The sequence below is a fragment of the Drosophila santomea genome, chromosome X, assembly GCF_016746245.2.
Source record: "Drosophila santomea strain STO CAGO 1482 chromosome X, Prin_Dsan_1.1, whole genome shotgun sequence".
NCBI lineage: Eukaryota > Metazoa > Arthropoda > Insecta > Diptera > Drosophilidae > Drosophila > Drosophila santomea.
The window spans coordinates 6004776-6032430 of record NC_053021.2 but is presented as its reverse complement, the minus strand read 5'-3'; the positions used below and the strand labels follow the sequence as shown (position 1 = coordinate 6032430).

Here is a 27655-nt window from a genome sequence, read left to right as displayed (position 1 = left end):
CCAGATCCAAACCGAATTCCCTAACACTCTTAACCTCCTGTCCTATCGAAATCGGCGAATCCTGCGTAAATTCAAAATTGAAATTTCCTTACAAGTTTAACTAAATACTTTTGATGACAATAAATTTCCAATAGCGTCACCTTCTGTTCTGGACACGCAAATACACTCAAAAACACTCGCACACGGTTTTTACTTGATGAATTTTCCAGCAAAACTTCAGCGGCATGTTCTTTTACTTCTATTCATATTTAAATATTAGATTGAAATATTCAAGTGAATTAGTGTGACCAGACTGTATGACCCATTTAAAATTATTAATTATTTATTTGAATTATTTTGCCCACCTTGAAATTGTATAAAGAAACTTACCTTTGATCAACTGTTGAATTGTCCATTCGATTATGTGTTCCGTTATTTAGTTTAAGCTTCGTTACAAGTTTCCCAATGATTTTACTCGTATTTATTATGTTATTACGAAATTGTGTTTACACTTTCTTTCCTTTGTACACTTTCTGTTTCTCGGCTGGTCACACTGCGAGTTGCGATCGAACACTTTCTCTGCCACTGCCTTGAATTTTGCTAGCTGCGCTTTGTTTTGCAACGAAAACTTTGCCACGATCAATATTTAACTAATGGGGTCCGCAACCGGAGGCACATAAATGCAATAAATATCTTTTCGGCTATTCTCTCGTCCTTCTTTCCCACACTTAAAATGCGGCACTTTTGGCGGACTTTCGATTTTCGATTTTCTCTTTCTCGCCTTTCGTTTGCAGGACAAATGTGTGATGGCGGGCTCGCAAAAAACGCAGCAAATATTCATGACGCCGCAAATGCCGCCGACGTCGACGCTGCCAGCGGTGGCAACAACAATAAGCACAACAACAACCACACCAACAACAACTGCAGCGGCAGCCAAAACAACAATAGCATCCATTGCAACCATCGCCACAATAACAAAATCAAAGGCGAAAGCCAAAGCGATTTCAAAGAGCCACTAAATGCAGAAAGCCTAGTGCATCTTGCTCCCTTTCCCGCGCACACATTGCAACGTACTGCAACACACACCAAATACACAACACACACGCCCATCCGCAGGCGCAACTGTTCTTAAACTAACTAAAATGCTGCGCAGTATGCTCTCTTTTTGCAAGCGGCGACTTTAAACACACGGCGATAGGCTCGATAAATCGGATATCGATTGACACGCATACACACATAATATGTATATCCTATATTTTTGTATATTCACCCACAACAGTTGGGCCACAGTTTTTTTTGCACAAGTTTAAGGAGTGCGCTGATGAATGTAACTGTTAATCGTTTTTTTTTTGTCTAAATAAGCTCAATATACATAAATGTAACGGTATTTACAAGAGCATAGATAAAGCATACATACATATTTACATACCTATTATTTACACGGACGCAAGCAGAAGAGAAATGTCGGAGTAGTTCGTACATATACATATATATGTATATATGGATATAAGTACATACGTGCACATGCATGTACATGATGTACACACATAACGAGAGTACAAAGCACTTGGAATGGTAACGAGGAACAAACACAAACAGAAATAAACGGAAATTGAAATTGAAAACGAAATTGAAATTGAAATTCATATTGAAATTGAACGTATCACGATGTCACATCATCTGATCTGCGATCAGTGCGAAAGGCGCATATTCAACCTAGCTTTAAGCTTACAGTGCATTTTTATGTGGAATATCTTGTGTGAAATCGTGTTTTTTTTTCGCTTCACGCAATTTTCGAAACTAAGAATTCAAGCCGAATTTAAGAGAGGGAACCTAAGGTACCAGAAAACGCAGTGGTCTATGGCAAACTATTATGTGTATAAGGCTAGATGGAAAATAAATAAACATGATTTTATATGCATACATCTAAACTAAAGTCGCACCTGTCTGATTTCTTTATCTGGATTTGGGATATGGCATCGGATTTGAGATCCATTGGATTGGCACGTGCCACTCGTGAATCTACCCCAAATTGGCATGGCTAAATTGACAATTTCAGCCCATAAGCAGCTTAATCCGCTGCTTTGATGGGCCATCAAATGAATATTATGGAGTAGACACGACCATTGGCATACCCTACGTTTGCGTCTCCATTCGCATTCGGATCTGATGTGCACTAATTGCCATTCGACTTGCATATTGACTACTTTATAGAATTGGCGTATACTTGATATTTCAGCCGAACTAACTGCGTATACTTGATTTCACACACACACAAAGAAATAGCTGACTGACAGTAGAAACCACAAACATAGCGTTCACAAAGGTTACGATTACGGATTGTATTTCCAAGAGCGACAAGTGGTCAGCATCCGGATCACAACGAACGACAACAATAAACGAGAGGTGATCTTTTCGCGGGAAGTGAGGTAGCAAAGTTGAGTGATGATTGGTTGATGATTGGGCGGTGATGGGTCGTCAGGTGTAGCAGTGGGTGGATTGGTACATAGATAGTATGTTGGTGCCGTTCTGTGTGTGGAGTGGGGGGGAGTGTCATCAGAGTGTCATCGGAGTGGCGTCTAGAAGAGCAGATCCTCGTCGCCGTCCTCGTCGAGGATGTTCTGCACCTCCTTCGTTTCGGCCACTTGGCCTAGACGCCGCTGTTCCTCCCGAATTTTATCGGATGCCTTGCGAGCCTCGCGCTTCTTGTCCTGAATCTTCTTCAGCCGGTAGAACTCCTCGCGCTCCAACTCGTCCAGCTCGCTGATAATGTACTCTATGGTGCGGTTGATGCGGGGTATGATCACTGGAATGGAAACACATCGTTATCATATCAATAGTGTATAGTTTATGGAACACCCACCGTGCTCGATGGCGTTGACCCGCCGGTTGGTGACCTTGATCACATCGTCGAGGGTCACAAACGAGGTCTGCAACGAGGCCAGCTCCACGAGCAGGCGCACGGCACTCTGGTAGTTCTTCTTCAGCTTGGCCAGCTGCTGGCCACCACGTGCCAGGCCGGCCAGCTCATAGGTGTCCACGCCATCCGTGTACGGCTCGAATACGGGCAGAGTGACCCCGGCCACGTTGTCCTTCTTGGTGCGGATCTTGATCTGCGCCTTGGTCACGTTCTGCAGCACGATCTGGTTAATGTCGCCGGTGGTGAACTTGACCTCGGCCAAGGAGAAGGCCGCCTCCTTCATCACCTGACCCATGAGGGTCTTGGTCTGGAAAAGGCGTAAGATATGAGGTTGGCAGGAGAGGAAAATGTGTATACGGTGCACGCTCTCACCTCAATGATCTTGCCCAGAATCAGACGAAAGCGCATCTGCAGGGCATCGGCCTTCTTCTTGAGCAGACCATGTCCCTTGGTGGCGCCGGCCAAACGCGACTTCATCAGCGTTTGTGCCCTACAATGGAAGTGGAGTGGTGGAAGTTCTGGAGGAATGGCTTTCGGCAAGGATTAACTACTCACCCGCGGGAGGGGAAGATGGGCAGGCGATCTTTGGCTGCCATCGCAAAATCAAACAAAATATGCCACCCAAAAAAAAAATGGAAAACAAAAAAAAAAGAAAAACACGAGAGTACAACACGCACCACGCCAACCAAGTACGAACTATAAATAACAACAACAAAATATTTACTAAATATACGCGACACTACGAAAATAAAATAGACGACAAAGTGGGAACTACAGCGGACAGCGCGGACTACAGCACGACAACAAACTGGGCCAGCGAATGAAGACTCATCGAGCGAGCTGGCGAGAGAACTTTGGATGCCGATCTTGGGAAGCCATCGCATCGCATCGGATTGGATCGTTTTGGATGGGGGGATGGGTGCTGGTGACCATTTTGGGGGCTCGGGATTCGATTCGGGCCCCTCAGCTGTTCAGTTCCGGAACTGAACAGCAAGCGATGATGATGAACAAAGATGAACGCTGATGACGAGAGGCAAACACCTGTAACTCGGTGGTTCGGGATACGAAACTTGGTATGCGCACTTAAGATACACAAAAATACTATAATATAATAGCAATGAGTACCTTTGGGTCGATAGGGTTGACTAAAAAGCGAATGCCAGCGATGCCATTGAAAACTGTCAGTGGTAACAATTATTTAAGCCAATACGTGAACGAATTAATTATTGGTATGCATAAACCCATATTCATAAAAGCAAATTCATAAAAGCATAATATTCATATTCATACACTAAACAATGAAAAGCAATAGTTTGCATGGCTGGTTGGATTGATCGTTTTCAATTCACAACATGTCAACGATTTGTCCGGCACTTGATAAACTTTTCAAATCAGATTTGTTCCCCCATTTCTATGAGATTTTCTAACCCACTCAAAATTCCAAGTGTGCACCATCAATAGCATGGATATCAGGAGATGGACTCAACCCCTGGTACAAATTGCGCTTTCACAGATCCTGAAACACGCCGGATTTCAACGGAGTGCCACGGGGTTTCCCTGTTTCAAGGTCAGTTAGTGATGCCCTCCCCTTCGATAGTCACTCGATATTGAGAATATTGATGATATTGGCGATATTGGGGCCAATCATTGATGCCAATTGAATCTGATTGCCGTCAATAACGAGCGATAATAACGAGCATAGCTGCCACAGCCACACGCAGCTAAACGCACAGCGTCGTTGGCTCTGAAATACCTTTGTGCTCCGGTTCTCTGATTCTCCGGGTCTCTGTTCCTCCGGATCTCTGTTCCTCCGGGTCTCTGTTTCTCCGGGTCTCTCGATCTGCATTCACGACTACGCACTACACGTCCATCCGGAAGAGAGTCACGCAATTTGAATACGAGTCTTGTGGCTCGCTTTCAATGAACACACGTCGTGTTTTCGCCACTTTTGTGCAGTGAGAGAAAAATCAAGGCAATTCAGAAAACAACTACTACCGAGCAGTTAAGTTTCGAGTTGAGAAGTAAAGTGCTCTCATCTCATGGGGAGCACAAGCAGCAAGTTTTCCTTTCAGTGCAATGCGGCGATGGCCACGTGTCCGCCCCAATTGGACACCAGTGGACACAGTGGCGTTTAAATAGGGTTAAAAATTAACCCAATGAGTATGTACATCAGGCAGCAAACGCGGCGAGGAAGGTCAGAGCAACAGTTATCTACCATATAGTTATAAAGTTATATACACTATAGTTATATGCTATATATACCAGTTGAGTTATAGCTATTACATGATTACACGATTACATTTGTCAATTCAAGACACTTCCCATCGCTTTCAAGTGCACAGCCCCCTTTTAAGCCTCTCATATGGAGCCATAAAAGCATTTGCATGTAAGCAGGATAACACAGGATGTGCCCCTCACACCCAATGTGGCCACGTCCTGCTCGTTGAGAGTGAAAATCTGTATATGAGTGCGGGTGCGACGAATCAACAGTTGGTGCGAATACGCACGCACGCACGCATTTTCCGGGGAAAACCGGAAAACGGGCAACGGGCGGGGAAAACTCTCGATTTTACTGTGGCACCCGCAGAAGTCACGACCAGGCAATCGCTCCTGTTGCTCCTGTCCAGTGTTCCAGTGCTCCAATGCTACGTTGCGTATACGCATGGCTGTCACTCGAAGGACCACCCCTCTTCACTTTCCCCCCATCCCAGAGGACCACATTTTTCTCATGCTTCGGCAATGAGGCAAACACGAGGGCGTACACGCAGCGAAAAGGGGGAGTGCCTTCGAGTGCCTTGTGACCTACAAATAACTTTCGAATTACCATTGGTGAAGATGGTGAAGAGAGCAACTTGCGTGTGTTCATCGTAACTTCAATTCTATTCATTTCATCTAAAGAGTGTAGGTATTTTCTTGCAGTGCAGCAACGGGATGCTGTCGCTATCGCTTCGCCTGGTCGGCTGCTCCAGCTGCTCCAGTCGCATTTCGCATCCGAAAGCGCCCGCAAGTAGGTTACACATTTTTTCGCCGCCCAAGCAACTCAACTCAGCGAGGCAAACAAACAACACCGTCCACCAGTTCAGCCAGCTCATCCAGATCCCAGATCATACAGCCAAAGGAACCGAGTAAGTGAATCTAACTGCCAAATCCAACGCGAAATCTGGTCTACCACAGATGACACCGCCTTTGTCACGCTATTTGGGATTAAATGGCCAGAAAGTGGGGGGCTGCTCCTGCGTGGAATCGGCGGGGAATCTGTGGGGGAATCTGCGGGCAGGCGTCGTTGGGGGCGGCTGGCGATGGGGGTGTGGCATTTGGGGCCAGCACAAAAGCCAGCATACAGTGCAGTGGGAGCGAGCGAGAGGCAAGAGGTTGCGAGTTGAAAGGACAGCGACTAATTCAGTTATGGCCAAAGTATTCCAACACATTCGAGTGCCATGTGTGGACCTAGACTTTTGCAAGTGAAAATGTTAAAAAATAGTGATTAATGCGCACTTGTATGCAAACGTAGTTTTTTAGATATACATTTTAATGGGCTTGGCCGCCAGAACTTCATTACCATCCGCAGATACAGCGATTCCAGCATGGAGTACAAAATGATTGGACCGGAGCACTGCGACCAGGTGCTGGAGCACCTGCGTCGCAACTTCTTCGCCGACGAGCCGCTGAACAAGGCCGCCGGTTTGTGCCAGAACGGCAGCAGTTGTGCCGCTCTGGAGTCGCACTGTGCCGAGGCCATACTGGACCGGATGAGCGTGATGGCTGTGGATGCGAAGGAGCTGGAGCAGGGAGTGTGCAAAATAGTCGGCGTGGTCCTGAATGGTATCCTGAAACCGGGCGACACGGCCAAAGCGCTGAGCAAGCTGGACACCAATGACGATGCGGGCTTTCGCAAGATCTTCGACTTGCTGCACAGACACAATCTCAAGTACAATCTCTTCGAGCACTTCGACGTGGCGTGCATGTTCGATGTGCGCATCCTGTCGGTGGACTCCTGCTACCGTGGCCAGGGCATAGCCAACGAGCTGGTCAAGCGATCGGTGGCGGTGGCCAGGAAGAATGGCTTTCGCCTGCTGAAAGCCGATGCCACCGGCATCTTTTCGCAGAAGATATTCCGCTCGCATGGATTCGAGGTCTTCTCGGAGCAGCCGTACAGCAAGTACACGGATGGCGATGGTCGGGTGATCCTGCCCGTTGAGGCGCCCCACATCAAGATGCAGCAGCTGTACAAGGCGATCTGCGGCGCCGCCGACCAGGATGAGAAGGAGCAGTCACGTTAAGGCGACGCCCGACTGGCTGAGATTTTTTTGGAACAATAATCTTATTTATTTTCTACATACATGCACCATATTGCAACTTATTGGAATGTTTTCGTACTACAAATATGGAAATTAGTTTTGGGAGCACTAAACGAAAAGTAAGCTAAGAACAATTCCTATTGTTCTCTGTAAACTAACTAACTAAGTATTAAGTAATAACATTGGATTACTTTCCCCTGACAGTTTTTGGAGCGCCAGGTCAATGGAACGCCTCTAGAATGCGGACGCTGCCTGGCAAGTTTACATAGACGTGTGTGTAATTGTTATTCAATCGTTTTTTGTATGGGGACCAACTGCTAACTGCTAACAATACCTAAATAAAGTACACTGTTGTGCCAAAGTTAACCAAGCAACCACTCGTAGGTCGCATATAGATGTACATGTACATGCTCTCCTCCTAAAGACCTAATATCACAAGCGCAGATTGCAATCCTCCTTTCTCATCATCACCTGGCAACCTGGCGACGGCAGGTACTCCTGTTCCTGTTCCACGGTTAATTTTCTGGGTTAATCCATCTACTCCTTAGTGGCCTGCTTCTCGTATATGAAAATGATGTCCTCGTCGGTGCCGTAGGCGCGACGGGCAGTGTCCATGGACTCGATGAGGCAGCGACAAATGTCTATGGAACGCAGCCAAGAACGAAAATCAATGAAATTTCAGCCCAACACTGTGGTGGCTCCATACTTACGGCCATCGTGCACTTCGGGATTGTGGTAGAAGAGCTTCTGGGCGGCCATATCGTAGCCGCAGAGCACCACATAGTGTCCGGCGTACCTTTTGGGTCCACGCAGGCGTGTGTTTTGAACAATGCAAGGTAGGTGAAAACAGCTTTTCATTGGGGATTCATGGGGATTTAAGGTGGTTTTTGGGGATCGCCGGCGGAAAGGAGAAACTCACCCGAACTTTTCCAGGACATTGCGCTTGCACACCTCGCACGTGAGCAGCGAGGCGTTGGTCAGCAGGATGACGGGTCCGTGGCGGGCCAAATGGCGCAGTATGACCTCCATGTCCACGGTGCGCTGCTCCACGCGCAGTCCGTGTGCCCGGGCGTCCTTGAACTTGCGCGTCACCCGCCGTTCGTCCTTGTCGATGATCTTGGAGTAGTACGTGTGCTGCGCATAGTTCGGGTCAATGCCGAGCGTCTGGGTGAAGTACTCGTGGCGCACCTGCCCAATGAGACTGAGAGTGTAAGAAGAATGGCCAAATAAATGTGCATCATGACATTCCCACCTGGTAGCGCATCAGCAGATAGCACAGGTCGATGGTCCAGGTGCTCGAGCCAAATCCCTCCTCGCCGCACACGGCCTCAAAGTTGCCAAGGAGCTGTTCCCGCTGCTGCGCCGACAGGATCATGATGATGCAGGACAGTCCGCAGTCCCAATTGTAGCGCTGCTGGTAGTGCGTCAAGTTGTAGTGCTTGCTCGGCGGCAGTCCGTTCATCCTGGCCAGCAGCTTGGCTTCTGGTGCTCCTCGGGTCCTTGGCTCCGTGTGCTACGTGTGCTCCTGTGCCCGCGGCTGCGCTCCTTTGATCCTGGCGTCCAATTGGAAACTGAGGAACTGGGGAATGTTTTGGTTTGACAGCCAATTGTAACGCTGGGCAGTGTGACCAGATGGCAGCTATCTCCGAAATACCTACTACCATCACGCCTGTCCAATTGGAAAGCACTCCAAGTGGAATTTTCAAACAATTGCCGGTTATTTCATAATCATATATATTTTATACCAAAATTGTTGATATATTTTCTCACAATTGTTGGCTGCTGAAAACGATTCCTAGCTACATAGCTTAAAGGCATATTTAACGTGTATGCGCATGCAAATCAACCGTTCAAAGTGGCAAGTCCTCTTACAATTACCTCCAAATAGTTTCGAAATAGTCGAGCTAGTGAATAGAAATAAATGACAAATTATTTAAATTTGAAAAACAACTGTACGCGAAACTCCGTAAATGATGTGATCAAGCGATCTGGCAACGTCGAGCGAGCTGCATGAAATTTGGCATTGATGATGTGCCGATGCATTCCCTCCCAGTTTTTTAGCGGGAAACTGCAAAGTTGCACACTAAAATCATCCCCCAATGCCGAAAACAGGGTAAATCTACATAAAAGGAGCAATTAGCGCAATATACATCAATATTCCACCACCGCTGTGGCAATCCGTTGCTTGTGCGCAACGGTCACACTGACGCTGGACACTTTGTATTTATTAGTGTGGCCGTAATCATTTTTATTTTCACGTGTGGCACGCAAACGAGTCAAAAAACCAAGCGCCTACTTAAATAAACAAACCGCACGGCCAGCAGAAAGCACCCGATGACCGCCGGGAACGGGAGAAGCTGCACACAAACCGACAGCCACACGAATTTCACCCGCTAATTGGCGGCGTTCCCTTAGCCGGAACAACAAGAAGAAGAAGCACGTGTGCGGCGTGCCACACAAAAAAAAACGAAAATAAACAAGTAAGAAGGCCAGGCCAAGAAGAAAAACGAGAATCCACATCCGGAGGACATGGTGCCCATCGGAGCCGTGCACGGCGGCCATCCCGGCGTAGTGCATCCCCCGCCGCAACCCCTGCCCACGGCGCCCAGTGGCCCGAATACGCTGCAACCGAACTCGGTGGGCCAGCCGGGGGCTACCACCTCCTCGAACAGCAGCGCCTCCAACAAGAGCTCGCTCTCCGTCAAGCCCAACTACACGCTCAAGTTCACCCTGGCCGGACACACCAAGGCGGTGTCGGCGGTCAAGTTCAGTCCAAACGGCGAGTGGCTGGCCAGCTCCTGTAAGTACATCCTTGGCAACGATTCTACGTGGGGAGGCAGTATTGACTACGTATGGCATTGCAACTGGGTGGATGGTGGCACAGTTAAGGGGAATTGTGGTGTATATGTTGAACTAAGTTTTCATTTATTTATTTATATATGACTATGTATTTGTATCCCACAGCCGCTGATAAACTCATCAAAATCTGGGGCGCCTACGATGGCAAGTTCGAGAAGACCATTTCGGGCCACAAGCTGGGCATCAGCGATGTGGCCTGGAGCTCAGACTCGCGACTCCTAGTGAGCGGCAGCGATGACAAGACGCTCAAGGTCTGGGAGCTGAGCACCGGGAAGAGCCTGAAGACCCTAAAGGGTCACAGCAACTATGTGTTCTGCTGCAACTTCAATCCGCAGTCCAATCTGATCGTCTCCGGCAGCTTCGATGAGAGCGTTCGCATTTGGGATGTGCGCACTGGCAAGTGTCTGAAGACGCTACCCGCCCATTCCGATCCCGTTTCGGCGGTCCATTTCAATCGGGATGGCTCGCTGATTGTGAGCAGCAGTTACGACGGCCTCTGTCGCATTTGGGACACGGCCAGTGGGCAGTGCTTGAAGACACTGATCGACGACGACAATCCGCCCGTCAGCTTTGTCAAGTTCTCGCCCAACGGCAAGTACATCTTGGCCGCCACGTTGGATAACACGCTCAAGTTGTGGGACTACTCAAAGGGCAAGTGCCTGAAGACGTACACGGGTCACAAGAACGAGAAGTACTGCATATTCGCCAACTTCTCGGTGACGGGAGGAAAGGTGAGCCATTTTAGTTCTATATCACACATATTTCATTTAACTTGAATGCATACTATCTCCCATTTCAGTGGATCGTGAGTGGCAGCGAGGACAACATGGTGTACATCTGGAATCTGCAGAGCAAGGAGGTGGTGCAAAAGTTGCAGGGACACACCGACACCGTGCTGTGCACCGCCTGCCATCCCACGGAGAACATCATTGCGTCCGCGGCGCTCGAGAACGACAAGACCATCAAGCTGTGGAAGTCGGACACATAGAGTGGCTGGTATCCAGCTGGAGGACGGGCGGATCGGGAGGAGCAGCAGCTTTGGCTGCCACCACACATACATTTCTTGGATAATATTATTTTAAAGCAAACCGCCTAATCGTAATTGTAACACACCCCCCTTTTTTTTTTGTACGCCTAATTTAAAAAAAGGAACTCTAAAATTCTACGTTTAAATCACACTTTAAACCTCACATTCTACGGCAAAAACGGAAAAAATCACAAACAAAAAACGAAAAAAAAAAAAAAAGGAGAAAACAAAAAAATTAATGTATAAATATTTATTAGCCCATTTGTATTGGCCACCATGCAAGCGAGAATATTCCCCCCAAAAAATGTTTGTAACCTTTGACACAGCCACACAAAACCCACAAAACATATGATGATCTTTCGGTGACGAGAAAACTAAATTTAAGCAAAACAAAACATACAGGTGCTGGGGGCCAAAATCCCAGCGCCAGAAAGAATATATATAAAATACGAAATGTAAATTTTGAATAAAAGAAAGCACGTACTCAGCGGCGCCCAAGTGTCCTTTCAACTTGAGCGCTTTTCGAGGCGAGTCACTTAATTGTAATAATTGCATTATTTTCTTTTGTCTTTCGGCTATTGAATCAGTGGGCAGTGGAATAATACTTAACGTTTCCAAAACTTATTTGCTTTTAAATTCTGGCGCCCCTTGGAGTGTGACCCTATATTGAAGACGGCCACACTGGTCGTGCAGTTGGACCGTTCGCCACGGGATTTTGACGGCGGCGCGCGACGGTCACTTGGCAGAACGAAAATCGAAAAAACCGACGAATCGAAAATCGGAGATCACGGATTCGATTCACTTGATTCAGAACCTAAACGAATCAGAATCCGAATCTTCTGCAATGCGATGCGCGCGCCAATCCGCTGAACAGTCGCCCAGTGAAGTTTGCAATTAATTTGCAAATCAATTTCGCTCCGCCGCCGTCGCGCACATACACACACATACACAAACACCCGCACCACGCACACATACACACACGCGAACCGCGACACGCATAGTGAGAAAAAAGGGGCAATAAAAGCAAAAGAAAAGCAAATTCAACGCCGTGCTCGTGGGAAAATCGATTTTCCTTTAACAACAAATCGCTGCTACTTTGGGCTTTTCCAAGCGTCTTCGTTGCAATTGCTTTATTTTTTTTTCTGTGCACAGTACGCCGAGAGAGCGGCGTCAACCGGTGCAGAGAGCAAGAGAGAGAGAGAGAGTGCGAAGGAGGATTGGAAGTGGGATCGAGGTGTTCATTGGCAGAAAATTAGCAAGGCAACAAACGTTTATAAATATATGTACAATATATATTACCAAATAAAAATCGCAAATATTCATGTGGAGACAACATCGCCAGCAACAACAATTGCAACAACAGAGACCCAGCAACCAGAGGTTCTAATACGAAAATAACCCAAACAAATCGGCGGCAGCAACAACAAGGAGAGTGCGAAAGAGAGGCGCCAAAAAGGAAAAAAAAGTGTTTCATTTTGCGGCACACCCAAGAACGCGGAAAACTCCCGCCCACCCGCGCCACGCCCCGCACCAACCCTGCCACACCAATACCAATAACAGCAATTACAATAATAACAACAATAACAACAACAGCCTGCAGCAGAGTGGCGAAGAAAGACAGAGGAAAAGGCGGAGATAGACAGATAGCAAAGAAATCCAAACATTCGGACACTCGCTCTTCTTCTTCATCATCATCATCATCATCCTCTTCTTCTTCTACCCAATCCGTTTTGGCATGGAAAACATGGTGAGCAAAGAAAAGCACGTTAACTTATCAGGGGCGTAACGTGTCGTACGTATGTAAATCGGCAGGGGGATTAGCCAGTATCGAGCATCGAGAAAATGCTCGCTTGACAAACTAGTTTAATTAGCCCAACTACCCAATTATTAAACCCATTAAACTGCGCCCTTGGCTGGCCACCCCCCTTCGACGCCCTTGGACCGCCCATTAGCACATTTCGGTAGGTCGTCGTTGTTGTATGTGCACATCGGCGGGCATGAAATTAGGTCTACATGTACAAAATGCGCGTAATTACGCAGCGCCGTGTGCAGACTCATAACCATGAATGTCCCTAATTCCCCGCTTAATTACACTTAGGATGAGCATTTCAACTAAATCAGGCATCTACATAGATTGACAGTATCTCTGGGTTGGCAAGAGAAAGTCCTAGTATTTGCCGCACAATCGTATGAGTCGTATGTTTGCGCAGAGCTCGCGTGTTTTTGTGTAGTTTAGTTCCCATGTGGCAATGTGACCTGTTAACGTGGAAAGTTACTCGGCATCTCGTGACTCTCGCCTGCATCCCATAGACCAATATTCATAGCCAGCGGGCAATGTCCTTGAGCACGGTTGCCAAGTTTGGTCTACATAAACATACATACATATGCACATATATGTGTGTCGAATGAATGGGTTTATTGTGGAAGAATTGACAACTCGCCGATGTAAACAATGCCAGTTTTCTGTTTGAAGCGCAAGAACTGTTTCCGATTGCCGGAAACGTTGACTTGGGCAATCATTTGTTATGCCCACAACGGACTTGGTGTTATTTAGCTACCATTATTCCAAGAATATGCCAAGAGGAGGCCACCAAAGCCACCTCTTCCCTGGTTAGGTGACACTTGGGTAGTACTTGTTGGTAAACACAAGTAAGGAGCAACGACCAACGACCATATATAGTATATAGTTTCCTCTTAAGACAACATTTACAGTAACTTGATCCGCTGCACTTTGTGGGGCAAGCTGATGCAGATAAGGCCTTAGATTGTAAACAATTTCCCGTGTGGCGTATCACAACACCTTTGTTCTAAGCTCACTTTACCGCTGGGGGAGCAGAACATTCCCTCTGAATTGGGTTACTTGCATTTGTCATGTGTGTTTTCTTTACTGAACGGACATACGGACAAACGGACATACAGACAGATGGACTTTGCGATCGCTTGGTGTTCAGTTGGCCCAATCGCCATGTTACACATGTGCTGCAGATTGACCAAACTTTTGCATGGACCACTTATGCAGTGTGAGTGGCCTGCTGCCCACATTTTATTTGTGTCCGTGTCCACAATTAACGAGTGCTGATTGTGTGCTCTGCCATTCTGCCGGCGCTTATCTACGCACAGATACAGACGCATGTTTGTCGCTGTTTGCTCAGTCCACTGCGATAAGCGATTTCGCCCGCTCTTTTCTTTCTCTTGTTACCCAGCCCTCGATATGTGGCCCAAATAGCAGCAGTGTTACTCCTCCTCCTCCTGCTTCCCGGTCCATGTCCTCGTGCTATCCTGGCTCCTATCCACTCCACAACCTGGGCATGATGTCACCTGCAGCCTGGCCCACTGCTAATGTGCCCTCATCGTTTGCGACATGCAATTATCCTATCCGTCCATCGTCCATTGTCCATCTGCTCCTGTTCCTGCGACTGCCAGCCAATGAACTGGGCTTACAGCAAATGGCCATCTGATATGGAGTCCATTTGCATGTCCAACTATGCCGAACACGCTGATGATGTCATATCGGGGTGTAAACTAATGCTACTCCCAAACTATCCCAAACTTCTCGATATTATTATAGTCTGCTTCGCTAGCCACCTTAATAGGTGCCCTTGGCTTGGCATTGTCCACCAAATGTGCTCATCCGTATTGCCACCACGATAGTATGGGGTTCATATGTCTGCGTCTTCCGGAATTCCCATTTGCCTGGCCCATGACGACATTTCGGCGGAAGTAGCACATTCGCCACTACTATCCTACCCAAAGCGAGTGCAAATGCTCCGGAATTAGTCACCCACTGCGGCAGACACTCATCGCCACTCGTACCCATTACCCATTATCTGAACTGGTTGTGTTGTGTGTGATTCAAATGATTCTAGAGGTGGACGACAACCGGGCTGCGATTGCGACCTAATCGAGGAGCACTACACATGAAGAAATTGAGACTTCTTAAAAGGAGCAATAAATCAGCTTGTCTGCAGGAAATGCGACACAATATAGGTCACATTTATGTGCAAAGCGTGCGAACCGTAAAGTAGATAATGGCCACTCCCCCAAAAGTCCATAGAAAATCCATAGAAAGTGTTGAGATCAATTGGTCACTGGAAAAAATCAAGAATCCACGGAAACCACTAAACTGGCGATTGATGCACCAACAATGAGTTGGCGCAAATCAGCGCAGTTAGCTTCTGGCGAAGAGCGGAGTTACTCCGTACTGGAGGTGGATTCTTCTACGTGTACCAACCAAGTACATACGGCCAACGTTGGTTAGCGACGCTCTGCCCTCCGCTGATTGTGTTCTGCGCTTGATAACGTATTTAATTTATTATTATGACTGCGCACACACAGCCATTCTTATGTGTCGTTTTCCGTATGCCGTTTGCTGTATTCCGTTTGCTGTATGGAGCGTATGGGCAGGTGTACCTGACTGCTTTCCATGGAGCTTAGTGTACCGGCGACCGTCTGCGGAGCTCCAAGCGCGAAGCACGAGAGGAATAGAGTAGTCAGAATAGTTCGAAATCACGCGTACAAAACGAATCCTATCGAGTCGAAACGTGCAGCGAATCAAAGCGAAATAAGCGACCAAACTGCGAACTATAGTCAAATCGGAAAAATAAAACCCACAACGAATATACAAAAATATACACAAATATACGAATATCCAAATATACGAATACGAAAACGAAAACGGGCGATTATGGAGTGGTGAGCGGGGGCGGTGTGTTTGGTGGCTGGTGGGTTATTCATGGCACCTGAAACGATCCCCTGTGAACCGGGGATTTCCCATTCATGGAGCACACACCAATGGACTTTGACATTGACTGCAGCGTTGCCGGTGTGCACAGGGGAAAAATGTGTGTGCGAGTGACGGCAAATCGATAGTAAATGGCCGATTTGCTGGTTAGTTGGATAGCTGGATAGCTGGAAAGCGACAGGCAATTAACAATTATCTGAAATGTGGCTAGAACAGGATCCATTGAGAGCAGTGACTTTGAAAGCCAGTGCCAAAGGGCTCGTACAGACAGTACGCGGTTGTTATATAAGGTAGTTGGATAATGCAAGGTTTTGTGTGAGTTTTGTGCGAGTTTCGCCTGGCGTAGTTGGAGCTGTTTAAGTTTAATTGACTTCTAGGCCAGTCGAGAGACGTGCTAATTAATGGGCCGCCGTCGTGGGGAGGAGGGAGGAGCAGCAGAGTAGCAGGCGAAGGGAGGCCTACTCCGTAGAAGGTGAACTATTAACTTGGCTAATGGCAACGCTGCTCGAGTGCGGCCAAGTGCAGAGTGCTGAATGCCGAGTGCCCAGCGCCAAGTGCGATGATGTGACTCAGGGCACGGTGCTCACGATTAGATTTCCCCCACCTGGCTGCAAGTGGGAGCTGTGCTCATCGCCCCCTTCAACTGGAAATCGCGAACGGGAACAATTAACCAGTATATCAGCAATGGCATCGCGCACTACAGTGGTTATCGCTTGGCTCGCCAATTGGCCGTAAATACTCCTAAATGTTATGCATTACGGTGGGACATTCTATTGGCACTTACAGAGATAAACCGATAACGTGGCCCATAAAATCGCATGAACAACATCTTTGATTCCGAAATAGAAACAGTGATAACAGTGATTATGCAGCTGACATGATACATTTATTCAAACGTTTGCACTTTCGATTTTTCCCTTGTATTCGATTTTGTGCACTGCCCTGCAATCGTTGGAGCGTTGCATTCATTTTCATTTTTATTTTCATTTCCATTTTCTCGCAGTTAGTTGCGAAAAACGAAAACAAACAAAGCCAGCAAATGAGAGCCAGCGCATATAGTAGTGCTATTGTTGAAATTATTGCACCGAGCCCAGTCATTCACTCATTCAGACTGTCAGTCTGTCAGTCAGTCAGTTAGTCAGTGCGATTTTGTTGTTTATATAAGAGCGGACCGGTTATCGCGAGCGTTCCAAGTTCATTACGCCCCCAACAACAAGGGCTCGGGTCCGGGTTATCTGAGGCTGGCTCTCTCTCCGGACTTGCCTCCTCCTCCATCTCCATCTCCTCCTCCTTCGGGTCGTATGATTCATTCGCAGGCGAAATCTCGACGACGGATCTCGGGATGATAAGCGCACTGAAGTCATTGGCACTCGGATTGGTTTCCGAATCGGAATTGGTTGTGGATGTGGAATTGGGATTGGGATTTGAATGAGGTTTTTTCAGCCACCTGGGCGACGACGGGCAGTTAACTGGCCCACAATGGAAGCGGGCAGCTCTGACGTAGAAACGCGTGTATCCGGGATTTCGCAATGGTCGAAGGCCGTCGCTTATCGCCAACGGATTGTAAACTGTGTACTCGTACGTTCATGGTCCGAAAGCCAGCGGCATATACGCCGGGCGCAGAGTTTCTTATCAGCTCGTATGTCTGAAGTGTCACAATAGCCGGGCCAAGTACGCTGCTAACCGGTTAGGGTGGAAAGTATGCAAAGTATGCCATAGTTCTGTTCGACTTGGGAACAACTCACATGAGAAATCCAGACACTCTGGGGAATCATAAACAGTCTATTGTTATGGGCCGACCCTCGATATTTTGCGTTATCACCAACAAACCGCATAGCCGCCCAACTGCCCAACCTCCCAAGTTAATGGGTTCTTGTGGTAGCTCCTGGGTGGTGGTGTTGGTGGTGATGGCTCCCCACCTCCAGTGGATAAATCGATATGGGGCGTGTGTAATCTTTATGTGCCCACCCTGCCATTGGAAAACGCCCCAGTCTGGAGAGTGAAGTGGAGTACACTCCCGTGAAGCGTCAAATCAATGGAAAATTACACTGGCACTTGGTCAGCAGCTATTGGTCTCAGTCCAACTGCATGAATCAGCATCACCCATCATCCTCATCATCATCATCATCATCATCATCATCATCATCATCATCATCATCCTCATATCATATGGTGTACAAAGTTCCGACTTATTGTGATTTTCCTTTTGTTCAACTTCCTTTTTTTCATTCATCATTATGGGGCGTTGATTGTATATTGCTTATGCGATATTCTGAGAATTATTATATTTAGAATTGCCGTTGAAAGTCTGCGGTTTGCCATGTGGGCTCACAAGTATTTCAATTAGATTTGGAATATCTACTTTTAGTTTGGCTTAATTGAACCATTCGAGTTGCTTCGATTTAGTTCATAAATTGTGGTTAATTGCTGCTGTAGCCTGCAGCTGCGATAATTTCATTAGCTGGTTCTATTTATCCTATCCCCGAAAAAAGTGGTTATAAATGATTGATGATTAGTTCTTATCGCCGCCCATTTGATTTTCAGCTTTCCCCAATTCGCGCGATAGTGTCAATGCCAATCAAACGCTGCTTTAATCTTGGTACTTCCTGGTTTCCCCAAGTCGAAATACACACATGCTGGTATATTGCTCATTTAGCTCATTTGCTTGTGGTCCACATTTTCTTTTCTTTTTTTAAATACTTCTAATCATATCGCGCTTAGTCACTGTGAAATGCTTGCTTATTTCATAGCGACAAATGGAAACATTTGCTAACAGCATATTATTCGGATATCGATGCGATACTCGTATGTATGTGCTTACATATTTATGTATGCTTATTTATAATGTTATAAATACAAATGGTCAGACGTTATCCGCATGGCAGCCCGAAAGTGTGTTACCCCTCGAATGCCATTCGAAATGTGTACCAATTGTAATCAAATCGTTGGCATTTGAACTCGCTCAATTGGTGCCCAAGTTATGCGGGCTTTATGGTAAATGAAATATGGAGAAGCTGCCTGTTTGCCTGGTTATGTGATCAATAGTTATGGTTGATGATTAACAAGCTGGCAGGGAACGCCCATGCACTCGCGGTTCTAATTCAATCATGCGAGTGTGCATTAAAGGTTAAAAAAATTAAGAATACTGCCGGGTTAAGTAATTTTTAATGCCAGATTACGAGTCACATCAGCGGGCGATGCCAATTTGTTTGGCATAATTGGTTGGCGCTTGGGATTTATGGGGCTGTGGAAAAAGTGGAAAATGCTACGCTTTTCTAGGGAAATAGGTTGCCGCAGAACTTGAAACTAATGAAAACCTCTTGTTTCTTCGCAGAAATGTCTGACCAGGAAACAGAGCTGAGAGTCTCAAATGCAAGCAAGCCAACGCCAGCGGCAGCAACCAAGTCGTCCAAGTCCAAGTCCAAGTGCAGGTCCAAGTCGACCAACAGCTGAAGAGGAAGCGGCGAGGAAGACGACGAGACCGCGGAGCAGCAGCACATCCGGGAGCTGATAGAGCCTCACCACCGGAGCAGCACGTATTGTGTGTTTGGGGGTGCCTGGACCAAACTTCCGTTCCGCTCGGCACCAATCGCCGAGCAACAGGCACAAACAACTTACAACTTACAACAACCTTTAGTCATTCATTCGCACTCATTTGAGTTGGGATCGAACGAACGAACGAACAAACTATCAAGGCAGATAAGGATTCCCAAGTACGGAATCTTCAGAGCACAAGTCTACTTAAGGCGACAAGGAGGACGATAGCCACTTAAGATACTTTATTACACACAAAACACAAAAAACCCATCTGAAAGTAAACAAAAAACAAGACACAATCCGTAAACTGCAATCCGCGACCCGCAAACCAAGATGAACTCCACCACAAAGCATCTGCTGCACTGCACACTGCTCATCACTGTGATAGTTACCTTCGAAGTATTCTCCGGCGGTATTAAGATTGACGAGAACTCTTTCACGCTCGTGGATCCATGGACTGAATACGGCCAGTTGGCCACGGTTCTGCTGTACTTACTGCGCTTTCTCACCCTGCTCACGCTGCCCCAGGTGCTGTTCAACTTTTGCGGCCTGGTCTTCTACAATGCCTTCCCCGAGAAGGTCGTCCTCAAGGGCAGTCCCCTGCTGGCGCCCTTCATCTGCATCCGTGTGGTCACGCGCGGCGACTTCGCCGACCTGGTGAAGACGAACGTGCTGCGCAACATGAACACCTGCCTGGACACCGGACTGGAGAACTTCCTCATCGAGGTGGTCACCGATAAGGCGGTGAATCTGTCGCAGCATCGCCGCATCCGTGAGATCGTGGTGCCCAAGGAGTACAAGACGCGAACCGGGGCGCTCTTCAAGTCCCGTGCACTGCAGTATTGCCTGGAGGACAATGTCAATGTGCTGAACGACAGCGACTGGATCGTCCATCTGGATGAGGAGACGCTGCTTACGGAGAATTCAGTGCGTGGCATCATCAACTTTGTGCTCGATGGCAAGCATCCGTTTGGCCAGGGCCTGATCACCTATGCCAACGAGAACGTGGTCAACTGGCTGACCACCTTGGCGGACAGCTTTCGCGTCTCCGATGACATGGGCAAGCTGCGTCTGCAGTTCAAGCTCTTCCACAAGCCGCTGTTCAGCTGGAAGGGCAGCTATGTGGTCACCCAGGTGGGTAATTCCCTTCACTGCCCGTGGGCAATCGATTTGTGGGCAAATGAGTGTGCTTTTTGGGGAATTCTACGAACTTTCCCAAACGGTCTTTTATCAACTGGTGACAGCTCAGTAAGCTCTTAACAAAAGGCCATCTAATTCTCGCACTTACGTAGACATTTCGAAAGGGGCTACTTCCTAGCTTCCATTTGTATGTTCTTGTGCCACGAGAATGGAATCATATTTGCCATACTTAGAAACAAGGTCACAAGGTTTCAACAACATGCCCAGCCCACAAATCGACCTACATTTATTAATGAATATATGTATGGAAAGCATATACTAATTATCCTTCCATTTGCTAGGTGAGTGCGGAGCGTTCAGTGTCCTTTGACAACGGAATCGATGGCTCGGTGGCCGAGGATTGCTTCTTTGCGATGCGTGCCTTCAGCCAGGGATACACGTTCAACTTCATCGAGGGCGAGATGTACGAGAAGTCGCCGTTCACGCTGCTGGACTTCTTGCAGCAGCGAAAGCGATGGCTCCAGGGCATCCTGCTGGTGGTCCACTCCAAGATGATACCCTTCAAGCACAAGCTGCTGCTGGGCATCAGTGTCTATTCGTGGGTAACCATGCCACTGTCCACGTCAAACATCATCTTTGCGGCACTGTATCCCATACCCTGTCCGAATCTGGTCGATTTCGTGTGCGCCTTCATCGCGGCCATTAATATCTATATGTACGTCTTTGGCGTGATCAAGTCCTTTTCGCTGTACCGCTTCGGATTGTTAAGATTCCTGGCCTGCGTGCTGGGGGCGGTGTGCACGATACCCGTGAATGTGGTCATCGAGAATGTGGCCGTCATTTGGGGCTTGGTGGGCAAGAAGCACAAGTTCTATGTGGTGCAGAAGGATGTGCGCGTACTAGAGACTGTCTAGGGTATTGTGGAACTGGAGGATGGAGTATGCAGGATGCAGGATGCAGCAGGAGGAGTCATCAAGTGCAGCCATGGTCATCATATCGCCCCTTTCCCCCGCAAAAAAAAAAAACGAAACCAAAAACCAAATTAAGCAAGGCAAAAACAAAAACGAAATTTCGCACAATTTGGCCAGGCTCAGTGTGTTGTCCTGGCATTATCTGATTGATTTACTTTATTTGTACATTTTTGTTTAAGCATAAGAGTCACTCAACCACAACACCCACATACACCTGCACAAGACACACCCGCACACACGTACACACGCATATAATTGTTGTTTCGTTCTAAAGTCATGATCATACACAATTTTGCCAAAAAGAAACGAAATCAGATCATCATAGAAATCAGCACAACAGAATACAAGGGCGTCTGACCCAATGAACAAATGCAATATACAAACACGTCTTGAAGCGAGATCGATGAAAGTGCAACACTCACTAGAAGATACAACTGCAATACAACTATTGGGGCAATCACAATGAAGAAAACCACACACACACACACACGAAAAACTCTCCATTAAGTGTAATTTGATTATATAAATATCTATTTTTTTTGTATAGTCCGTAGTGAAGAATGCGCTATATTTATAGAAACATAAATATTGTATGTACATTGTAGATTTATTATTACAATTACGATTATTTAAAAGAATGTGTACATTGATGTATTGTAAATTGATAATCTGTTAAATATCATTCACACCGAAACCAAGTTTAAAAAGCAAAGTAAACTTGAATGCTTACACTTATGTACTTACTTGCGCGCAAATGTTGATGTACTTTGTGAACTGTTTGGCCTATGTAAATATGTCATTCACTCCAGGATCTGTGCCCCCCCACTCCACCCCCCGAGAGACCAGAGGATCAGGATCGGGCTTTTCCGCATTCTCTAGTAGATCTCTTCAACCCAGAAAACTCGTGGTGTGAATGATATGATCGTGATTTGTGATTTTCGAAGAGTTCCTCGATCTTCTCGGGGAGCGCCTTCGAATTTCTTTGTTCTTTGTTTTTTTTTTTTACTTTGGAGTACTCTGTTTTAGTCACATTTTCCTTGTTTGCCTTTGTCATTCTGTGTAAATCTGTTATCGGTGCTTTGAAACCCACGCCCAAATCACAGAATGGAACACGTGAGTTGCAGTCACCTCGTAAATCCCAAAAAGAAATCGTGAACCGCGAAAAAGGATGTCGTGTCCACTCACATACACACACACCCAACACACACACACAAACACATAAAACTGTTATGAAAAAAGAACCAAATACAAAAACAATAATAAAATGTCAAAATATAAACGCATGTTTTTTGAATTCTCGGGTCTTGGGTTGAAAATGCGAAATTTATTTGAAAAACTCTAGAACCAATGCCCATTCTCGAAACTTACCTACCTAAGAATCCTGGCCCTTAGCATATACCTATCTCACTTGTAATCGTGCATTTTGGCCATGTACTTAAAGTGATAAATAGCTAATAAATAGGTCTGGATATTGCCTGGTTTCTGCAGTTATCCGTTTTTAAAATAAGTTTGGATGACCCAACAATGAGTTAGTGCAGATCATTGGATACTATATTGGTACATTATAAAACATGGATGGGTAATACAGTCTTGGTGGATGCGAATTCCCTAACGATCATTTCCTAAAAGATAACAAACATATTAAAGCGAGTCTAAGCTAGCCGCTACAAAACGTGGCATCTGGGGACTCCTTTCTCCTCCTGCTCCTGCTCCTCTTCTGCTGCCCTTCCGTACCACAAATGGGCATCCGCGCTTGCATAAGGTCCTCCGCAACCTTAAAAGAATTTCCGCTTGGGCGTGTCAAACGCCAGTCCCGACATTCTGCAAATTGAAATCGAAGTCTTGCATTGGGAACATATAAAGTAAAGGATTCTTGCCCACTTAGCCAACTTGGGTCCATTGAAGTCTTCCACTCCGTTCAGATTGCCAAGCGGTGTGGCGGCGGCCTTCGGCTCCTCCAGCGTACGCTTTGGCGAAGCCGCAACTTTGCCGGGCGCTTCTGGCGTGATGAACTTGGGCGTGTTCTCCTTGGAGGTCTGCGGCTCGTCGTCGCCGGTTTCGGACGTGATGTCAGCGTCTTCCGGCGCCTCCTCCTTGATGTCTTCGGCAGTTTGGCCATCGCCCTCCCCGTATTGCGGAGGCTGATCCTTGCTGTTCATTGGATTGTGGCAATTCCTCTTGCAAACGCAGCTCTCGGAGCAGCCATGGTTGCCCACCAGGCAGCCGCAGCGCTTGGTGTTGCACTTCGTGCGACACTTGCAGCCTTTACAACGTTTGCCATCCTCTGTGACGGATGTGGAGTTCAGCGATTGAATGGATGCATTGCCCAATGACGTCACGTTGGCATCCTGTTTATCCGAAGGCGTTGACCCCGCAACCTGGGGCTTCACAGTGCGGCTAACATCGGATGGAACCCTCTGCGACGAAGTCGAAAAAAGTGTGGAACTATTAATTTCAAGAGTTCATGAGAAGAGCAACCTGTGCAGTTCAAACTCACCCTGGATTTCGAGGTGGATGGCACCCAGTCGGGATCGTCGCTGACATCGCTCAGTTCTATTGATTCGTTAAGGTCCACTATCTGAACACTATCATCTAAATTTTGAGACGCAGCCTGGTCGGCCTTGGCTTTTGACTTCGTCTTGGCTTTCAGCTTGTCCAGCTCCTGCTGCAGTGCCTCTCGGCTGCTGAGCAGTTCTTCAAGGATCTGATTGCGTTGCTGCTCCGCCTCCGCTGGCGACTGCAATTCAGCCGATCGCTGGTTGGCTGTCCTGATCAAAACGGCGACCTTTTCCTCGTAAGCGCGCTGCTGGGCCAGCATCTGCTCTTCATGCTCGGATTGGACCAGACGGAGGCGTTTGCTTGCAGCCTCCCCCTGCTGCTGAGCATCCAGGAGCTGTGCGCGCTGCTCATCCAACGCTGTGCGCTGCTCATTCAAACTGGCCGCCTGTAGACGCCGCTGCTGCACCAAAGTCTTCAGGAGTTGCTTACTTACAGCCCGGGATTCGCCGAGGCTTTGGACGCCCTCCGCCAAGGAGCGAATGCGGCTATCGAGATCGGCGGGGCAGACTTTCTGCTGTAGATCGGAGATCTGGGCATTACGCATTTCCAGCTCCTCCTCGAGATTCGCCAGAATGCCGGCCTGCGCCTTGGCTTCGGCCGGATCGTTGGTCTTCTCCTGCTGCAGCAGATGATAGTGATTGTTGATCACCGCCCGGTCCTCCATCAGTTGCTCCAAGCTGTGCTCAGCATCAATAAGCGAGAGTATGATTTCCAATTCACGATCCACCCAGGAATCTGTCTGCGCCTGCAATTTCGCTGAGCCGCCGTGATCCTTGGCGTACTTATGACGCTGGGCCTGCGCAGATGCCTGCCGCTCGAGAGCATCCTTCAGCCGCTTGTTGGCAGCCAAGGCCTCCTCGCACTTGCGCTTTAGGACCTGCCGCTGCTTGGAGTGCAGCGTCTGTTGGCGCACAATCTCCGACTGCATTTTGCGGTCCTTGCTCTTGAGTTGGGTGAGCTCCTTTTCGCGTACCATCTTCCATTGGCGGAACTTCTCGGACTCACCGCGCATTTCCCGGATGAGCTTCACCTTGGATTCCTTCATGGCGCGGATTTCGCTGCTTAGATTCTGAATCTTTTCACGCTCCTTTTCACGCATCTTCAGCATGTTCGCCTGCGTGATCAGCTTGCGACGCAGCTCGGAGATCTCCTGCTCCAAATGCTGCAGACGTTTGCGGCGCTCCTCCGCCAATTTGGCCGAAGCATCCTTGTTCTTAATGTTGCGCAGCTGATCCATGAGGTCTCGTCGCTCCGCCTCGAGGTCATCGATCTTTTGGTTGCACTGACGCAACTTGGCGTCCTCGTCCTCCGCCTCCAGCTTGCTAAAGTTGCGTATAATACGCTCGTGCAGCTCCTGTTTGAGATCCAGCTGGCGATTGATGTTGCGCAGTTCGCCGGCGAAGTTCAGTTGCTTGTTAGTAAACTCCTCCGAGTGGGAATGCAGCATTTCGTGGACTTCATCGCCGCCATTATCGCCCCCTTCCGATTGGGAACGACTACTGAGCTGCTGGCGCGTCTCATGGCCCTGGGTCTCCAGCTCCTTCTGAGTGCGTTGCAACTCATCGTTCACTTTATCCACCAGCAGTGAGATTTCGCGCAGTTGATGGTCACCATTCGGATTTTCGCCACCGGCTGCCGCCTGTTCTCTTTGATCCAGTTTGCTTTTGAGCTCAATCACATGGCTGCGGAGTTTATCATGGGCTTGCTCGGCGATGTGGGCACGCATTTCCTTCTCGGCGAGATCGGCCAACGACTGATGAAGCTCTTGCTGCAGTTTCCTATTCCTGTCCAGCAGGGTGCGCACCTGTTCCTTGACGCGCTGGTACTCGGCTGCATTGGCCATTGAACCAGCTAGTGACTCCTCACAGGGAATAGCGCCCAAGCCAGCGGCTCCAACTGCACTAGTTATAGAGCTGCTCATCTTGCCGCCCGCCAAGAGCTCTACACGCAGCTTCTGGATGATGTCCTTCAGCATGTTAACCTCCGCCGCATGCGGATCGAGATTGACCACTGGCTTGTTTTTGATTTGCAGGGCTCGATCCGCATAGCGCAGAGTGCTTAGCGTCTCTGCCACATTATAGTCAGCGGGACTGATGCAGGCAATCATTAACGTAATGGAGTTACCGCCTAGGGAGTCCTGCAGCAGACGCGTCAGCTTGGACTGCCGATAGGGTATGTAGCCGGCGGTTTGTCCAGCTGAGTGTGGAATATACGAACTATTAACAATGCTACAGAGAGAAGTGGCAATTACTCACATCCCAAGGCATTAATCACGTTGCCCAGGGCAAGAAGGCCCTTATTGATGTTCACGCCCTCTTTAAAGCGATCGCCGCTGGCCAGGGTCTTTGAGCAGCGTTCAGAGCCAGCCAGATCTACCAGATTGAACCTGGATGTGGTGACGGCTTGTCTGTCGTTTGTTGGGGGAAAAAAAAAGAGTTATTAAGCATGCTAACGAAGGGATGGCGCCGCATACTTGCTGTCCAGCTTGGTGGCCACCAGCGTCAACGTGAATATCGCATGGGATCTGGAAGAGGTTTCATTCATGGCCGTGGCGGCCACTGCTCGTCCGGCGGAGCCGCGCATCAGATGATCGGTCACTTCCTGGGCGGAGTTGACTGCCAGCTCGGTGAGGCCCGGCATGACCACACGATTCTGCACTTCCCTAATGTCTACGGTGGCCTTTTCCCGTTTTTGCGACGAAAAGAGGTCATAGAACTGCTCCTGGTAGAGCTCCACATACGAGCATGTGACAGCAAAACGGAAATCCTCCCGCATTTCAGCAATGGCTTGGAATATGTCATGAACGGCGCGCGGTATGACACCAGCATGATCATCCAGCACTCCATTAAAGGCCGTGCCCATGGTGTAGGTCTTGCCAGAACCTGTTTGTCCATATGCCAAGATTGTGACGTTATAGCCGTGCAACAGCTTCTTCATTTTGTCCCGCACACACGTCTCGAAAAGATCCTTTTGCGTGTCGTTAATGTCGAAAACATGGTTGTACGTATACGACTCATTCCTGTTCACCCTGACCTGTGGTGCTCCATCCGCCGAGCGCTCGACGGCAATCCGGCAGCCACGATCCAACTCGGACTGCACCAATGGGCGCACGCGCAGGGCCACAGCCACGGAGCTGGAATCCTCGCTGGACATCTGGGGGGTTTCGAAGGGACAATCATCATATACTCATCAACTCTCCACCAACCACTTACCTTCAGCAGGACAGCAGAGCAGCAGGGCAGCAGATCAGGTTAAGTCCCCGAATTGAGATGCAGAAAACCCCGCGAAAACTGTACAATCGGTTAGCGCTAAGAGCAACTTACAATTTTGGCTTGGTTTAGATCGCGGTGCAACGTGGTTCCTCCACGGGCAACCCGGTACACTCAACAAATTCGATTTTATGATCCTGGCCTAATCTAATGAAATGCGACGCCAACATTCGAACACATTTTTGCGAGTATTTTCAAAAATGGCGTTGTTATCGATACACCGCAGTTGTCGGTCGATAAGTGGGGCTCAGCAGAGGTGCCGTTGTAGCCAGATGTCGATTGTTTTGGTGTGTAGTACTTACTGGCACATCTGAAAAATAAATCGTATGTATGCCTGGCGAATGGTTGAAATATT

At 47.9% G+C, this 27655-nt stretch overlaps 6 protein-coding genes across 12 annotated transcripts; 3 read left to right on the top strand and 3 right to left on the bottom strand.

Annotated features, from left to right (window-relative positions):
- Positions 1–2306: 2306 nt before the first annotated feature.
- Positions 2307–3723, bottom strand: LOC120455636 (probable V-type proton ATPase subunit D 2). The gene is made up of 4 exons (XM_039642026.1): positions 3455–3723; positions 3272–3389; positions 2843–3206; positions 2307–2785 (listed from the first exon to the last, which is right to left on the bottom strand). Exons 1-4 carry the CDS (start codon positions 3493–3495, stop codon positions 2559–2561), a joined length of 750 nt encoding a protein of 249 aa, XP_039497960.1. The 5' UTR covers positions 3496–3723; the 3' UTR covers positions 2307–2558.
- Positions 3724–4243: 520 nt separating this feature from the next.
- Positions 4244–7558, top strand: LOC120455869 (arylalkylamine N-acetyltransferase 1). Of its 4 annotated transcripts, XR_005616775.2 has the most exons (3): positions 4244–4466; positions 6448–7316; positions 7402–7558. XR_005616775.2 is itself a non-coding variant. In XM_039642341.2 (2 exons), exons 1-2 carry the CDS (start codon positions 4362–4364, stop codon positions 7177–7179), a joined length of 837 nt encoding a protein of 278 aa, XP_039498275.1. In that variant the 5' UTR covers positions 4244–4361; the 3' UTR covers positions 7180–7558. The 4 variants fall into 4 exon arrangements, 3 of the variants coding, with proteins under 3 accessions (XP_039498275.1, XP_039498277.1, XP_039498276.1); XM_039642341.2 differs by having other exon boundaries at positions 6448–7558; XM_039642343.1 differs by having other exon boundaries at positions 4331–4466; positions 6468–7558.
- Positions 7202–8837, bottom strand: LOC120455871 (protein GUCD1). Of its 2 annotated transcripts, none has more exons than XM_039642344.1 (4): positions 8450–8837; positions 8117–8385; positions 7908–8047; positions 7202–7838 (listed from the first exon to the last, which is right to left on the bottom strand). In XM_039642344.1, exons 1-4 carry the CDS (start codon positions 8657–8659, stop codon positions 7735–7737), a joined length of 723 nt encoding a protein of 240 aa, XP_039498278.1. In that variant the 5' UTR covers positions 8660–8837; the 3' UTR covers positions 7202–7734. The 2 variants fall into 2 exon arrangements, with proteins under 2 accessions (XP_039498278.1, XP_039498279.1); XM_039642345.2 differs by having other exon boundaries at positions 7908–7993; positions 8450–8836.
- A 567-nt stretch (positions 8838–9404) lies between these two features.
- Positions 9405–11629, top strand: LOC120455868 (protein will die slowly). The gene is made up of 3 exons (XM_039642340.2): positions 9405–9997; positions 10162–10787; positions 10856–11629. The coding sequence occupies exons 1-3, from the start codon at positions 9727–9729 to the stop codon at positions 11042–11044; spliced, it is 1086 nt and encodes a 361-aa protein (XP_039498274.1). The 5' UTR covers positions 9405–9726; the 3' UTR covers positions 11045–11629.
- Positions 11630–11811: 182 nt separating this feature from the next.
- On the top strand, positions 11812–22751 carry LOC120455983 (beta-1,4-mannosyltransferase egh). Of its 2 annotated transcripts, none has more exons than XM_039642538.2 (3): positions 11812–12830; positions 19159–20495; positions 20843–22751. In XM_039642538.2, the coding sequence occupies exons 2-3, from the start codon at positions 19695–19697 to the stop codon at positions 21413–21415; spliced, it is 1374 nt and encodes a 457-aa protein (XP_039498472.1). In that variant the 5' UTR covers positions 11812–12830; positions 19159–19694; the 3' UTR covers positions 21416–22751. The 2 variants fall into 2 exon arrangements, with proteins under 2 accessions (XP_039498472.1, XP_039498473.1); XM_039642539.2 differs by lacking the exon at positions 11812–12830 and adding an exon at positions 15519–15775.
- Positions 22752–23001: 250 nt separating this feature from the next.
- On the bottom strand, positions 23002–27628 carry LOC120455980 (chromosome-associated kinesin KIF4). Of its 2 annotated transcripts, XM_039642534.2 has the most exons (6): positions 27244–27627; positions 26505–27184; positions 26287–26438; positions 23970–26227; positions 23354–23889; positions 23002–23293 (listed from the first exon to the last, which is right to left on the bottom strand). In XM_039642534.2, exons 2-6 carry the CDS (start codon positions 27182–27184, stop codon positions 23248–23250), a joined length of 3672 nt encoding a protein of 1223 aa, XP_039498468.1. In that variant the 5' UTR covers positions 27244–27627; the 3' UTR covers positions 23002–23247. The 2 variants fall into 2 exon arrangements, with proteins under 2 accessions (XP_039498468.1, XP_039498467.1); XM_039642533.2 differs by having other exon boundaries at positions 23002–23889; positions 27244–27628.
- Between the last annotated feature and the right edge of the window lie 27 nt (positions 27629–27655).

Coding starts and splice junctions, on each gene's coding strand:
- LOC120455636 (XM_039642026.1), bottom strand. CDS start 3,495: ATGGCAGCCAAAGATCGCCTGCCCATCTTCCCCTCCCGCGG. Junction 3,390..3,454: donor CCCATCTTCCCCTCCCGCGG/GTGAGTAGTTAA, acceptor CTTCCATTGTAG/GGCACAAACGCTGATGAAGT. Junction 3,207..3,271: donor TTCTGGGCAAGATCATTGAG/GTGAGAGCGTGC, acceptor CGCCTTTTCCAG/ACCAAGACCCTCATGGGTCA.
- LOC120455869 (XM_039642341.2), top strand. CDS start 4,362: ATGGATATCAGGAGATGGACTCAACCCCTGGTACAAATTGCGCTTTCA. Junction 4,467..6,447: donor CGGGGTTTCCCTGTTTCAAG/GTCAGTTAGTGA, acceptor CTTGGCCGCCAG/AACTTCATTACCATCCGCAG.
- LOC120455871 (XM_039642344.1), bottom strand. CDS start 8,659: ATGAACGGACTGCCGCCGAGCAAGCACTACAACTTGACGCACTACCAG. Junction 8,048..8,116: donor AATGTCCTGGAAAAGTTCGG/GTGAGTTTCTCC, acceptor CCCAATGAAAAG/CTGTTTTCACCTACCTTGCA. Junction 7,839..7,907: donor TCCCGAAGTGCACGATGGCC/GTAAGTATGGAG, acceptor TGCGTTCCATAG/ACATTTGTCGCTGCCTCATC.
- LOC120455868 (XM_039642340.2), top strand. CDS start 9,727: ATGGTGCCCATCGGAGCCGTGCACGGCGGCCATCCCGGCGTAGTGCAT. Junction 9,998..10,161: donor CGAGTGGCTGGCCAGCTCCT/GTAAGTACATCC, acceptor TGTATCCCACAG/CCGCTGATAAACTCATCAAA. Junction 10,788..10,855: donor TCTCGGTGACGGGAGGAAAG/GTGAGCCATTTT, acceptor CTCCCATTTCAG/TGGATCGTGAGTGGCAGCGA.
- LOC120455983 (XM_039642538.2), top strand. CDS start 19,695: ATGAACTCCACCACAAAGCATCTGCTGCACTGCACACTGCTCATCACT. Junction 20,496..20,842: donor GCAGCTATGTGGTCACCCAG/GTGGGTAATTCC, acceptor TCCATTTGCTAG/GTGAGTGCGGAGCGTTCAGT.
- LOC120455980 (XM_039642533.2), bottom strand. CDS start 27,184: ATGTCCAGCGAGGATTCCAGCTCCGTGGCTGTGGCCCTGCGCGTGCGC. Junction 26,228..26,286: donor CGTGATTAATGCCTTGGGAT/GTGAGTAATTGC, acceptor TTCCACACTCAG/CTGGACAAACCGCCGGCTAC. Junction 23,890..23,969: donor CATCCACCTCGAAATCCAGG/GTGAGTTTGAAC, acceptor ACTTCGTCGCAG/AGGGTTCCATCCGATGTTAG.